Source organism: Ambystoma mexicanum, chromosome 10 (genome assembly GCF_040938575.1).
Source record: "Ambystoma mexicanum isolate Mex_15411 chromosome 10, UKY_AmexF1_1, whole genome shotgun sequence".
NCBI lineage: Eukaryota > Metazoa > Chordata > Amphibia > Caudata > Ambystomatidae > Ambystoma > Ambystoma mexicanum.
This window is the reverse complement of record NC_090932.1, coordinates 727,867,185-727,882,814: the sequence shown is the minus strand read 5'-3', so window position 1 is coordinate 727,882,814 and position 15,630 is coordinate 727,867,185. Positions and strand designations below refer to the sequence as shown.

The window sequence follows — 15,630 nt, the reverse complement described above, 5'->3', positions numbered from 1 at the left end:
CCAACAGATTGATATGGAATCTGGACTCCGACGGAGACCAACGACCGCTGACTGTCAACTCGTTGGCATGAGCTCCCCATCCCGTGAGGGATGTGTCCGTCACGATCGTCACCTCCGGCCAGGGCAGCCAAAATGGGGCCCCCTTCATCAGATTGCCCTCGACGGCCCACCACAGAAGGTCCCGGGGTACTGAGGGCGGCACCTGAACAGGGTCCGACAGCCTGCCGGAGGACTGAGACCACTGGAGCTTGAGTGCCCACTGCAAAGATCTCATCCGCAGACGAGCCTCTGGCACCAGAAGAATGCAGGATGCCATGGGGCCGAGCAGTCTCAAGTACTCGGACGCTGGGAGATCCTGGGCAAATTGAAACTTGTGCACCATCTGCTGAATGTGAAGAGCCCTCACCTGAGGAGGAAACCACTCCCCCAGGGACGTGTCGAGCACTGCTCCGAAGTAGTGGAGCCGCTGCGTTGGTGTCAAATGGGACTTCTTTAAATTGAGGGAGAAGCACAGCCTGTGAAGGGAGTGGCAGGTGACGGACAGATGATCCAGGACTTGCTCGGGAGAGCTCCCCCTGATCAACCAATCGTCCACGTAGGGGTAGACGTGAATCCCCCCTTTCCTGAGATGCGTTGCCACCACCACCATGAGCTTGGTGAAAACCCTCGGGGCGGAGGTCAATCCGAACGGCAGGACCCGAAACTGAAAGTGCGAGTCGCCAACCGCGAACCTCAGGTACTTCTTGTGCTTGGGATGGATCGGCACATGGAAGTAAGCATCCTTGAGGTCGAGAGACATCAACCAGTCCTGAAGTTGAAGGGCCTGGAGGACTTGAGAAAGAGTCACCATCTTGAACTTGTCCTTCCTGAGGAGTTTGTTCAAACCGCGCAAGTCCATGATGGGTCTCAATCCCCCGTCTTTCTTCAAAATCAAAACATAAGGGGAATACCATCCCTTGTTCCTCTCCGCTACAGGCACCAGTTCTATGGCGCCTTTCTCCAGCAGGGCTTGAATTTCCTGCGCAAGGAGCGGATCCGGACTCTTCAAAGAGAGGCTCCCTGGTGGATTGTCGTGAGGCCTCTGCCGAAAAGGAAGACAGTAGCCGTGGGTTATGATCTCCAGAACCCACACATCCGAAGTAATGGCTTGCCACTCTACAAGATGCTGCGCCAGCCTTCCCCCAAATGGCGAACCATGGGACCTGGCCTCATGACTGAGTGGTAGCGGCTGCGGCATTGCCCAAGGGCAAAGAGGCAACTGCCCAAGCGTCCTTGGCACCTCGAGTACCTTTATTTCCACCTCTGGCACTCTTACGATGGCCTCTTTGACTGCTAGCTCCCCTCGCTTTACTGAGGACGAGTAATAGCGAAAGGAACCTCCCCTCCATTGCTGTCCCCTAGGATGAAAAGGCGGAGGTTGGCGAACTGCAGCGCCCAACGACTTTGCTGCAGCTTTGGAGGTCTGCAACCTCTCAAGGCTCTTGTCAGCCTTGCTGCCAAAAAGGTGCTCACCATCAAAGGGCATGTTGAGGAGCCGGGACTGCACATCAGGAGCGAACCCAGACTTCCGCAACCACGCAAACCTGTGCATTACGGTGCTCGCTGCCATGGACCGGCTGACACAATCCGCCAAGTCCAAACCCAACTGAACGGCCTCACACATGGCATCCTTGCCATCCTGAACCATAGCAAGGAAACCATCCCGTTCGCCCCCTTCGGAAATATGTTCAGCCGCTAATGCAACACAGTTCCACAGAGTGTGTGTGAAACGAGACAAGGCACATATGGAGTTGGCCGCCTGAAGCGCCATACCCCTGCACCACCAAACTCTCCGGAGTGGGGTGCCTAGACAACTAGCAGGGGTCGCTACTGGCTGGACGGTATTTTCGCGACAAAGACTTGCCCACTGCCGGGAGACTCTCCGGAGCAGTACAAGCCGACGCCACCCTTCTCTGCAGAGCCATATGAAAAGGCAAAACCGGGTCAGTGGGGGGACCGAGATCAAGGATGTCCGTGAGATCATCCTGAACGAACTCCCCTGGGGGAGCTGACCAACCCAAATACTCGGTGACCAGAGACATAAGGCGCCGATATGAAGAATCGGCATGAGTGCCAGGCTCTGGCCTACAAAACTCCACCTCCGGAGAGGTGTCCAGTCCACTGGCATCATGCAGCGACTGCCGCAGGTCATCAAACTGGCTATGGCCCGAGATAAGTTCATCGGGAACCGTAACCGGAACCAAGCCACCATCAGAGCCTTCATCACCCTCTGAAATGTACTCCAGACGGGGAGAGGAAGACCTCTGGGGACCAAAGAAGTGCCTGACCTTAGCCAGAGCCTTTCTAGGGGCTAACCCCGTGCCACGGGGCCCCTCCGACACCACCGCCTCGAAAGGCGTCAAGGGCGTCGAGAGAATCGGCTTCGACGTCAGCTGCAGCGCCACCAGCATCAGCGGCGTCGACACAGGCCTCGAAGCCGGAGCTCCGAGCGTTTCTCTCGATAACCTAGGCACCGACGGTGTCGACGACCCCCTCGGTGGCAGAGCCTCGAGAGAAACCGTCTACGACCTTGGCGCCACAGGCGTCGATGTCTTCTTCGAAGCGCGTCTAGGACCGGGAGCTGGAACGGGCATGGCGAGAACGGCTACCCTTGTCCGAGCGGGACCTCTCCCGCGAGCTGTGCCGACCACCCGAGCCTGAAGGCGTACGGGCGGTGTCTCTCGACCGGTGCCGACCGACCCCACTCGGAGGCGCGGACGGACCGGTGCCCTGCGATTCAAGAATCGTTAGCATTTGCTTCCCGAAGGAAGCCCATTCCTCTGGTGTCGCTTGCATGGAGGGATAAGCGACCCGCCTACGGGCGGAGTCCTCGGAAGAGGACGGGGAAGGCGACCTATGCCGGTGCTTCCGGGAATGCCTCGAAGAGGCGGAGGAGTGGCGAGACCGACTCCTGGAAGGAGACCCACTGGACTTCCAACGATGATGTGGAGAGTCGCCCCTTGAGTCATCCGTCGAAAGCCCCGCAGACCTCGACTTCCAGGGCTTAGACACCCGGCCTACCGACAGCTTCTTCTTGCGTTCCCGCAAGGCCTTTGCCGTGAGCGACTGGCAGTCGACACAGTCGTCCGTATCGTGGGCCTCCCCGAGGCACCAGAGGCAGGCGTCGTGCGAGTCCGTGACCGACATCTTGGACCCACAGTCCCCGCATTTCTTGAAGCCCGGACGCGGGGTTGAAGACGAAGAAGACATCGCCACGAACAGGTCTACGCAACAAACCGAACAGGTTCAGCGATCCGAGAATTGAAAACAGCAAACTCCAACGAGTCGAGGCCAACAAGTTCGCGGAAAAAACGGAACTGAGGCTATGGGCGTCGTGCGTCCTACTTCTCACATCGGGTGACGTCGGCCGTCGGAGGAGGTCCTCGGGGACGGTGCATCGACGTCATCGACGCAGGACGCAGAGGCCAAAGATTTTACAAAGCAGCACAGCTGTGGACATTACCTGTCATAGATCTGGAATACGTCAGAGGACCCAATCCTCTCGAAATGCATCTTTTTAATTGGACAAATTACTATATGCAAACTAGTGTGGCATACAAAAAGATATCTGTTTTGGTGTTAAAATTATATATATTGTTTACTCACCTAAATAATATCCCCACTGGGGATGGTAATCCCTTATCAGGCCTGCAACCTGAGGTTCTCCAGATATTTTGGACCAGGACTCCTACGATCCCTCGCCATTGACTTTGCCGGCTCAGGTTGATGGGCGTTGTAGTCCTAAACGTCTGGAAAGCCAAAAGTTGCATTTTCCCCAAGAAAATCATTTTACTCCCAAAACATCAAAAAAGGATCAAAAGTCACAGCTAAAATGTTATCTGGAGCCTTGATTGTAGCCACAAAAAAAGAAATGTTTAAAAATAAAGGTTACAATTAAATAAAATTAATTGGCAAAAAATTGACAAGACCAGAGATGCATTTAAATTGTGAGGAGCTGGTTACACTCCCATCTTCAATGCGTTAACAAGTAGCATTAATATTTGAGACGATTTGTGTTTGTTAAATTCGACCTAGTTTATTGTTTTTTTAAGGTGGGCCTGCTTGCAGAAAAGGAACAAGTTACTTACCTGTAACTGTTGTTCTCCAGCATGGGTCTGGGTATGTATTCACATTCTCATGAATATTCCCCGTCGTCAGGCCGGGAATCCTCGGTATAGAAAAAATCAGTATCAGTTTCGTTTCTGATATGTCTTTCTCAGTAGTAACTAATCACTGGTCTCTGGGTCATACTGCCCCCAGCCAATGACTGCCCTCTCCCTAAGCCCCGCCCCTGGCAGCCATCCTCAGATTTGGTAGCACGTGAAGTGGCAGTATGACCAAGTGAAGAGCCGCAGAGGGGTAGGCGGGTGGGTTCGCATGTGAATCCATGCCAGAGCCATGCTGGAGAACAACAGTTACAGGTAAGTAACTTGTTCCTTCTCCAGCATAGGGTCTGGCATGGATTCACATGCTCATGAATATAAGAATACATAGCAGTATACACATACACAACCACGGGAGGTGGCAAAAGGCTCAATATCAAGCAATACAACAACTCAACATTAAGCAACTCTTACCTCCTCATCAGGCTCACCTAAGGCGAACAGGTTGTGCAGCACTGCCTGGCTGACTCTGGACTCCTCCCTGGAATCCCGGTCGACGCAGTAGAATCTCGTGAAGGTGTGCGTCGACCTCCACGTAGCAGCCCTGCAGATGTCGTGCAGGGGCACACCAGACAGGAACGCCGTAGTAGCAGTGATCGCTCTGGTCGAATGGGCCCTCGGACGGCCTGGCAACAGTCGGTTTGCCAACCGGTGACAGTGCATGATGCAGCCGGAGAGCCATCTGGAAATGGAAGTCTTCGAGAGAGCATTCCCCTTGATTCACAGGTCCAAAGTTCACAAACAGCTGTGATGTCTTCTGAAAACTCTTTGTACTGTCCATGTAGAACTTCAGCGCTCTAGCTACATCCAGCGAGTGTAGAGTCCTCTCAGCCGGCGACGAAGGCGACGGGAAGAAAACTGGCAACACCAAGGGCTCGTTGAGGTGGAAGTCCGACGGCACCTTGGGCATGAAGGAGGGGTGCGTCCTCAGCACCACCCCCGTGTCGTGAAAAGTCAAGTATGGAGGCTTGCAAGACAGGGCCTGGGTCTCTCCCACTCGTCGTCTAGAGGTGATGGCCACGAGGAATGCTGTCTTCCACGACAGAAACTTCAACGGCACTGAATGCATAGGCTCGAATGGGGCCCCCATGAGCCTAGTCAGCACCACGTTGAGCTCCCACGCCGGGGCAGGGGCCTTCACCGGCGGGAATGATCTGAACAGTCCTTTCATAAATTCCTTCACCAGTCGATGAGACCACAAGGACGCCCGTCCTGTAGTTCTGGTGTAATGTGAGACGGCAGCCAGATGTACCTTGATGGAAGCGTGAGATAGGCCAGCCTTGGCCAAAGACAATAGGTACGGCAATACTTGAGGGGCCGTAATCCGCAGAGGGTTAATCTTCTGTGCACGGCACCAGACAGAGAACCTCTTCCATTTGTGTCCGTAGCCCTTGAGAGTCGAGGATGCCCTGGCCTTCGCAAGAACCTCTCTGCAGTCGGCCCGGATGTCGTATCCTTCAAACTCTAGTGCTGCAGGAGCCAGGCCTGCAAGTTCAGCGACTCTGGTTCGTGATGAAGAATGGCGCCTCCTTCTCTGGAGAGAAGATCCACGTCCGTCGGCAGCTTGACTGGTGTGGACGCTGACAAGTCCAGAAGGTCCGGGAACCAGATCTGCCTCGGCCACGCCGGTGCGACGAGGATCATCCTGCACCGGGACCTCTTGAGCTGGTTGACGAGCCGGAGTAGCAACGGCGGGAACGCATAAAGGAACAGGCCGTCCCAGGGGAACGAGAAAGCATCGCCCATGCTCCTCGGTTGGGGAAACCTGCTGGCGAACCTCCGGCACTTGGAGTTTGCCGCCGTCGCGAACAGATCGATCTGGGGTTCGCCCCATTGCTGGAAGAGTCGGTCCACTTGATCCTGGCAGTTCCCACTCGTGGCACGAGCGCAGCTCTCTGCTGAGTGAGTCGGCGATGGTGTTTTTTATCCCTGCCAGATGAAAGGGTACCAAAAACATCCCTTGGGCGACGGCCCAATGCCACAGATCCTGGGCTTCCTTGGATAGGGCAGGGGATCTGGTTCCGCCCTGCTTCCAAATGTAAAACATCGTGGTGGTGTTGTCGGTGAAGATCCTCACCACCTTGCCCTTGAGGGAGGGAAGGAAGGACCTGAGGGCCCAGAACACTGCACGGAGCTCCAAGATGTTGATGTGGAGAGTCTTCTCCTCCGGGAGCCAAAGGCCTCTCGTGTGGAGACCCCTGGTGTGCGCTCCCCAACCTTCCAGGGAGGCATCCGTCGTCACCGTCACCTGGTGGGCCCGGGCTAAGAAACCTGTTCCCGCCGTCAGATGAGAGCGGACACCCCACCATCGTATCGCCTGACGGAACGCTTCGTTGAGCGGGATCCTGTCCTCGGAGCTGCCCGTCGTCTGGATCCAGTGGCCGTCGAGGAATTCTTGCAAGGGCCGCATCCGAAGTCTGCAGTGGCGCACCAGATAAATGCAGGAGGACATCATTCCGAGGAGGGACTTGATAGACCTCACTCTGGCCACGTCTGTGACCGGCAGACGTTGCACCTTTCCCAGGATGGTCCTTATCCTTTCCTCCGACGGTGCGGCCCGCCGCGCCACTGTGTCGAGCTGTGCTCTCAGAAACTGGGCGATTTGCAACGGGACCAGGTAGGATTTTGGAAAGTTGATCGAGAACCCCAGGTCCGTGAGCAGCTGGACGGTCTTCGTAGTGTGTTCCAAAGCAAGCTTCCTTGTCCTTGCCCGTATGAGCCAGTCGTCCAGGTAGGGGTAGACGTGGATCCCCTGTAGGCGCAGCCGCGCCGCCACCGGTGCTAGACACTTGGTGAACACCCTGGGCGCCGATTTTAATCCGAACGGGAGGGCCTTGAACTGGTAGTGCTGCCCTTTGACCACGAACCTGAGGAACTTTCGGTGTCTCTTTAGAATAGGGATGCGGAAGTATGCATCCTCCAAGTCCAACGACGACAGGAAATCGCCCTCCTCCAGCTGTCCCTGCACGTGCTGGAGGGTGACTATCCGGAACTTCTGTGCCTTGATGTATTTGTTCGGCGCTCCCGGTGCCCGCGGACTCGCGGTGCTTAGCCTTTTGTTGGGCCCCCGTCGCCGGGGCACCCCCACAGGACTTAGAAGACCGCTCGGACTTCTTTTTCTTCTTCTCGCCTGGCGGGCTCTTACCTCTTACCTTCCAGCCAGTTGGCTAGACGGAGGTGGCGATCCTTCATGGTCTGCTCCGACATGTTCCCACAAAACGCACAGTCCTTTTACTTGTGCGTCTTGTCCTCATGGAGACAGTAGAGGCAAAACGAATGCTCGTCCTCCTTGAAAGCGTTCTGAAGCTGGCATCCAGGGCAGGTCCTGAACAGCTTGCCGGGCGTCGAGCTCCCTTTCTCCTGGACCATGTCCGGGGTAGGCCGCGGAACTTCTGGAATCCTCCAAAAGCGTAACTCGATGAAATCTTCACCCTTGAGGGGGGGGGGTAGAAACTCCGAAACGGATCCCCGTTGATCGGATGTAGAAATGGTGGAGCTTGAGGCTCTATTTAACCGAAAAAAATTAGAAAATCTCCTGAAAAAAGCGTGAAAACGCAGCAAAAGCTCGAGAGCTACAGCACGAGGACTCCCAACACTTGAACGTGCAGTAAAAATCTGAGGATGGCTGCCAGGGGCGGGGCTTAGGGAGAGGGCAGTCATTGGCTGGGGGCAGTATGACCCAGAGACCAGTGATTGGTTACTACTGAGAAAGACAGATCAGAAACGAAACTGATACTGATTTTTTCTATACCGCGGATTCCCGGCCTGACGACGGGGAATATTCATGAGCATGTGAATCCATGCCAGAGCCCATGCTGGAGAAAATAAGAATTAAACAAATGATTTCAAATAAACCCATTCCATTTAGCTACTTCAACTAAAGAACATATGAGCCATTCAAGGAACCCCAAGATGAGTTCTAAATCTTTAAAAAGCACAAGCACAATCCAAGCAACAGAGATAAGAGGTTAAAAAAAAGATTATTTCTAAAACTCACCAGTCTACCATCTTTTAGCTCGTGGCTGGCGTATGGTATGACTGCTTCAGGGCATTGGTCCAAAAGACTGTCAATAGATTCTTCATATTCTCCTAGACGTGTTTTACAGAGAACACGTAGGCTGAGTGCAGCATTGGTTTCTTGTGGGACAGTCTCCAAGGAAGGAAGAACTGAAGAAATGGCAACTGATGGCCCGCATAAAAGAGCCTAGAGAGGTCCAATAGGAAAAACTAGGTTAAGACTGAAGAACAAAAAGGAAAACATCTTCAACTGTATGTATAAAGTGGCATTTTGTTCATTCTTAGAAAATAAATAAAGCGTGTGTAAGTTCACACAATGTCAACTCAGCTCGTCTCCCTCCATGGAGTGTCCTGTCCATGTGTAATCACCACCATAAAGAAATGTGTCCACAAGGGGCACTGCAAAAACCACCAACTTAAGAAATAATGCAGCGTAACTTTTAACAAATTACACTGCAATCTTCAGAAATGAAAAACTGAATCGTGACCAAGGTTATCAGGTATCTAACATGGCAAACGTCTTTCCAGTTCCACTTTTGGCAAATGCCCTATTCTGACAGATATGTGTTTCCGTTTATTAAGAACGGTAGCAACTTCTATTTTACTGGACGCAAAATCTAGTTGCGTGCCCATCTATAATTACAACGTGGATAATGTAGGTCTCAGTCATATCAATTCACCTTTGTGGGCTACAAGATAAACTACTTTAACAGTAAACTATTTGCTGCTACATTACACTAGCCAATTTTTACTTTGTCATGTATAAAAACACAGCTGGCTTCATATACCGATTTCGTGCCGTATGTGAAATCCTTTTGCTTTTGTTCAGATCACAAGTAGGGCACAGCTGCCCATTAGAACGCTAACATGCCGCAATGATATCACAGACATTACATAGGCATTCACTGGCCTCATGCAATGACCTTACAATGAGCCCTTTTATAATGAATATGTGCCATTTTTATAATTACTGGGAGATTTTTGGTTAAATAATCATGCCTACAAATTGATGTGCCCTTTGATTCAGTAATACAGCATAAAGGATGGCTTTTGGAAGGAAGTTATCTTTGGAATGAGCAATATGAGATGTACCTGAAAAGAAAACCAGGGCAATGCGGGAAACTGCTAGCCACCTTCAATATTGAGTCATGAACTAGGTGTGAACATTTTCTACCCCTCTACTTTCAGACCACCTAAGTACTGGTGATTAATTGGGTGATTAACTATCATTTCTGCTAACAGCTCAACGATCGTAGGTAACGGCCCGAGTGAAGCATGGGCATTACTGAAGGGCAGCGAGCAGTGAAGGGCATTATAGTGAAGAAGAGCAGAGGCTGTGTGGGAGAGGCAGGGAATAGCTAAGCAAGGTTTGGAGAGTCAAGGTGCGGGTGTGCCAAGTAGGAGTGACAATGGTAAGAGAAGGCAGGGGCGAACATTGCGCAGGGCGAGGCAGAGAGGAGGGAAAGTGGGAACCAATAACTTGCTCCGCTTGATGTAACTGGCCAGAGCAGCGAAACAGAATGCTAATGAAAACAAGAATCCTTACATTATAACTCACTGATAACTCACTTAAGTGAAGGGTAATAGGCTGCATCCTTAGGAGGAAGGAAGGAACATCCCTTCCGATCATCCCAGTATGGAAGCAGTCAGGACCAACGTCAGCAAAGGGTGACCAATCGTTACCTTGTTTGACCATGCAGAGCATATACACTGCTACCATAGACAACTGAATGGCAGCTTATGGGGAAACACTAGCAATATTCTCATCATCACATTTTGTTATTCAATGTAAAAACAAAGCCTAATTTACGGAGGTATTACAATATTTCATATGATATGAAACTCATTTAAAAAGTAGGTCTTTCAGCAGAACATGAAATGCGCAAGATGTATTAATCTCAAATCAAGCGTAGCAAGAACAAGAGTGTGATACCTTCAAGTGGCAGTTAAATATCCTTGTTATGGCTACAGAAACACTGAGGTTATAGGGATGTGAAAAACTGCATCTGTAGCGCAAAAGTCAAGTTTGGAAAATTTCATATACAGATCTCAGGAACCAACATTACATTGATGTGGAAAATACTAGGTAATCAGTTTATGTGGCACAAGAACTAAGGTTGTAGGCTACAAGGGTGGGACTCATTTCAACATAAAAGCTGCTGCACATTACACTAGTTCCTAACCAAATACAGAAATAGGTTGTCACAAAGGCATTCCTAAAGGCAAGACAAAGCCTAATTATTCCAGGTCTCAAACCAAAAAGGTGTTGCAAACCTCCAAGCTTTAATATACAAGGCCAGTTTTGATCACCATGGCAACTAGAGCAAGCATTTTCAGATTGCAACTACTGACAAGTTGCGGCTTGTGTGTTGTGAAGGGTCTGGCGTTGCCCCGATTTGGATCACCGAAAACCGATGACTTCATACTATGGTGTGTGGTTCTTTTACTGGCTCCATCATGCACATGCGTATTGCATCAGTGGCACCGTCGTTTGTGATGTAGAATCAACAGGATAGGTAAACAATATATTGTTCAACCATCTTTATTATTACATTGTTCAAAATGTGTGGGAAGAATGCCCATAGTACATAGGGTCTTCCAAAAAACACATAAGGAAGACTCTACTAACCGTATCAGGATGAGGTTTACTGAAATGATGCAAGGGAATTTTCTACCGGAATATCAAGTCTCAGAGGTATAGCGCCCAGTTCCCCTCTTGATTTTACCCCCCAACAAGTGCTTCTTCTCTGATGCCTCACCCTCTAGTCACGTGGCATCAGCCTCGGCTGATGGAAAAATCTTTAAACATACCTCTGGGCACTTCTTACCTTCCTGCTATGGTTTTTGTCAGGCTGTGTTACTTTGAACCACCAGCCACCCATCACCCTCTTGGGACAAAGCCTCAGCTGTTTTATTTCAGCTACTAGTCTCTTATTTTAGATTTTTCTTTTTTTAAGTGTATAAAATAAAAACCTGGCCTGAGGGTTCGGCCTTTTCAGGTTTACCTTTTGTCCTAATTGATCTAATAATAGTGGTCCTAATTGAGCTTCTGCACAATTGACCTTTACCTGTATCTTAGTTCTTTTATATATGCGTGGGGTGGGTTTGGGATAATCGATGATATAATGGGATTGGGTGGGAGGTTGCCTGCGAGCAATTCTCCCGTGATTAATTGTGATTAGAGCAATTCGTATACATCCATATCATTCAGTATAAGCAATTTGAAATGAATACATTTAAAGAGACTTCCTAAAGACAAGGAAAGAAAGGAAGAGGTGAATAGATGGAGGGACAGAATTCAAAGCCTAAAGAGGCGCCAACAAAAAGGCTTGAGGCGAATAACAAGCATGTTTAAAAAACGGACTGTCTAGACGCAGAATATCTGCACTCCTGGTCTTCCGCGAACCCACAGAAATGCTTTGCCAAATAAGATGACCAAGTACCCCAGCCACATACTACAAGCAGCACATCTACAACAGTGAGCGCAAATGAATAGGAAGCAAATGAAGAGAGCAGAGAAGGAGTGGTGTGTTCAAACTCCTGCACAGTTGTGATTAAACGAGCAGATGAGTTGATTGGTTTCTTGAGAGTCGCTAGAGTAGAAAAAAGCAAACCTCAGACGTCAGTATTTTCACCATCCAAACAGGTGTCTATGGTGTATCTCTCAACATGCTTTCTGGTTTACTGGCCTCTTGCATTTGCCGAGGATCTATCACTCTGCAAACTTTCAGCTTGCATGCGTTCTCTGGGTCTGATCTCTGAAAGTGCACGAGATAGAACTTGGATTTCAGCTTATCTTCCTTCTATGGGCCTAATCTCTGCCAGAGTCTGAGAAATAGCCTTCAGTATGGGTCAAGCCTTCTTTCTAGTTACTCTGAAAGCCCCCTCCTCCTCCTCCTCCTCCCTCCTGTTGTAAAGGTCCAGGTTCAACGCTGCCAAGGGGGGGCACGCAAACCAGTTGTGAAAGTAATGCGGTGACATCGAGAGTGACATGGTGGGCGACATTGTGGATGGGGATGTCATTGAACGTGGTGCTGCTTGCATAAGGGGACAGAATTAGGCACAGCGCGAGAAGTTACATGGTGGAACGCAATGAAGGGTGGGTGCTGTGGGCACGGGCACCGGGGGAGAGGAGGTACAAGGGGCCTTAGGGGGTAACGTGGTAGAGGGGCTTTTTGAACAATATATGAACAGTAGATGAGACATTTTCTTGTAGGCCCACGTTAGGAAAGCATTTCTCGCAGATAGCTCATAATAAAACAGCTGCAGGCTTGTGTGTGAAAACCAGCATGAATTTCTTGAACATTAAGCAGAAACTATGTGCAGAAATGTTGCACAACTGAAGTTTCCCAGGATAACGCAGACCCATCAAAGACGCTCAAAGAGATACTTCCGAGGTCAATGATCTAGGCACCTGGGTGCATGAGGAGATTTGGTAGAGAAATAGAAATTAAATACAGTTAATTTAATTCCAGCCACAGTGTAGTATAGATTTTTCAGACTACACTTGGCAGCAAGGGGTGAGAAGGGAGCTAGGCGGCCAGAGCAAGGGTTATGGGGCGTATGACGAGGAGCCAATCAGCAGAAAGAGGTTTTGGTGTCCCTAGGGTGCAACATTGGACAGTGTCCATGCTGATGTCCGCGGGCACATTACTGGTTAGACTCGGTGTGAATATCTCACCCCTTGCCATTTCAAGCCATTTTGTATATTACACATTGCCAACCAACGGCAAACAATCACGTAATTGAGGGGCGGCGTGGGAATGTTCACGAGGGGTGTTAATGTGATTTTTTGTCAAAGAAATGTTCTACTCAATCATTATAGGGGACTGACATAGTTCCAACAATCTGCTTCTGTAACCTGCCCTAAGAATGTAACTAAAATGTATGATAATTTTGTAATTTGGGTATAAAATGTTTAGGTCTGTTTAGATCAACAAGGCGGACTATCTAGCTGGATTCCCACCTCTAAAGGGCTAAACCAAGGGTGCATACTTTCCCCCATGCTGCTTAATCTTTATCTTTTGGATTTAGGCCTAGCCATTGCAGCTTACAGCCTTTAGAAAAAATCTCAAAACTTCTCTCTTTAACTAAACCACCACCACTCCCTGCCAGAAAACTATACACTGCTAATGTCTTTTAATCATGCATATATGTATGTGTTTCTATGTGTAACTAAGTTCTTTCTCTTGCTGTAACCAGTGCCACGATGCCCTAGGGCTGTTTTGTGCGCTTAACAAATACAAATAAATAAATAAATAGCTAATCCATCTGCTTTTCCACCGAAATTGGGGCATGTTTCTCTACACTAGATGGGTTATGAAGATGATATTGAGATACTTGACTTAACCCCCCAGCGGATTGCCGTCTTCAATGATCCTTCTGAAAGCATGTTGATATAAATTCCCATAAAGTGAATATCACTAAAACTAAAATTATGATCCTGGGTCCTATGCTCAAGAAGACGAAAAGGTTGACCTGGCATATGGCTGGGGAGGTAAGTGAGGTTGTCGAAGATTATAAATACTTGGGAGTTAATTTGGACTCCAAACTGTGGGGAGTTACTCACTTGGAACAAGTTAACACCAAGGACTCACAGAGAGTTGGCACCATTGGTTCGTTTGCTAATAGGGTGGGGGTTATTCACTTGTCGTTTTGATCAAGTTATACAAACTAAAATCTTACCTATACTTTTGTGGTGGGCTGAGATTTGGGTTTTGTGGACTTTGAAGGAGATGATTAATATTGAGACCGGCATCTTGAAGAGACTATTGAGATGTCCTTCTTACACCTCAATAGAAATGATCTATTTGAAATGTGACATTTTACTGATTTATGTTAATTTCATTTACACTGTCTGGTGTTGTACTGTAAGATCGTTAACGCACCAGAAAATTCCTGCGGTAAATTGATATTTGGGGTGTTAACTATCAGAGCAAGCCTGATGCCTGCCAGTTTCATTGTAAAGATCAGGCAGATTGGTGACAGGTGGCTTGTGTTTGCACCAGAAACTGTACTGACAATGTCACTTAGCCAATTTAAACAAACTATGAAGGCTATAATACTAGAGCAGACCAAGGAGCAACTGATTGTCAATTTGGCTACGAAATCCAACGCCACAAGATTCATTCAATAAATCCAGGACCCGGTAGTTGTCCAAGCTATATCCATCATTTCTTGGGAAACTATTTGGTTTTGGACTACATCAGACTGAAAATTAACACAGTGAAGACACTCGACAGGTGCCTGGTTGAAAGTCCTGGGAAACGTTAGATTCTGCCACTTATGTGGTAATATGTTATTAGAATCTGTTAAACACTCACTCACTGTGTGTACATCGTTAAAGTTGCTTAGACTGAAGGCCCCTAGAGCAGCAGGCTTGGAGGAAAATCTGCCCACCGAGGCTCTTTGGGCCCTCATTATGAACAGTCATGAAGCGTGTATTATTCATTTTGTTATTCTTTGGAAAAGAATTACAAGTATCATCGACATTTTGGTTTGACGACTTTAGCCTTTTGACGATAAACATGTTAATCTGTTTTGGAGATGACTGTACCTTTGCTTCTGTTGGTTTTATGTTTTTATTGGATTTTAAGGAACAAGTTACTTACCTGTAACTGTTGTTCTCCAGCATGGGTCTGGCATGGATTCACATGCTCATGAATATTCCCCGTCGTCAGGCTGGGAATCCTCGGTAAAGAAAAAACCAGTATCAGTTTCGTTTCTGATCTGTCTTTCGTAGTAATAACCAATCACTGGTCTCTGCGTCATACTGACCACAGCCATGACTGCCCTCTACCTAAGCACCGCCTCTGGCAGCCATCTTCAGATTTGGAAGCACGTGAAGTGGCAGTATGACCAAGTGAAGAGCCGCAGAGGGGTAGGCGGGAGGGTTCGCATGTGAATCCATGCCAGACCCATGCTGGAGAACAACAGTTACAGGTAAGTAACTTGTTCCTTCTCCAGCATGGGGTCTGGCATGGATTCACATGCTCATGAATAAAGAATACATAGCAGTACACACATGCACAACCACGGGAGGTGGCAAAGGCTCAACATTAAGCATCACATCAACTCAACATTAAGCATCTTACCTCCTCACCAGGCTCACCTCAGGCGAACAGGTTGCGCAGCACTGCTTGGCCGACCCTGGACTCCTCCCTGGAATCCCGGTCGACGCAGTAGAATTTCGTGAAGGTGTGCGTCGACCTCCACGTAGCAGCCCTGCATATGTCCAGCAGGGGCACACCAGATAGGAACGCCGTGGTAGCTGCGATCGCTCTGGTGGAATGGGCTCTCGGACGGCCAGGCAGCGGTCGGTTTGCCAACCGGTGACAGTACATGATACAGCCGGAGAGCCATCTGGAGATGGAAGCCTTCGAGAGAGCCTTCCCCTGATTGACAGGTCCAA

The 15,630-nt window shown here is 49.3% G+C and overlaps 1 protein-coding gene across 1 annotated transcript in view; it reads right to left on the bottom strand.

The window, feature by feature from the left end:
* HPS3 (HPS3 biogenesis of lysosomal organelles complex 2 subunit 1) overlaps nucleotides 1–15,630 on the bottom strand; it is an 807,901-nt gene that overhangs the window by 85,125 nt on the left and 707,146 nt on the right. The window contains exon 15 of the mRNA XM_069618362.1: nucleotides 8,200–8,406. Coding sequence (XP_069474463.1) covers nucleotides 8,200–8,406 — 207 coding nt within the window. The remainder of the gene's footprint in view (nucleotides 1–8,199; nucleotides 8,407–15,630) is intronic.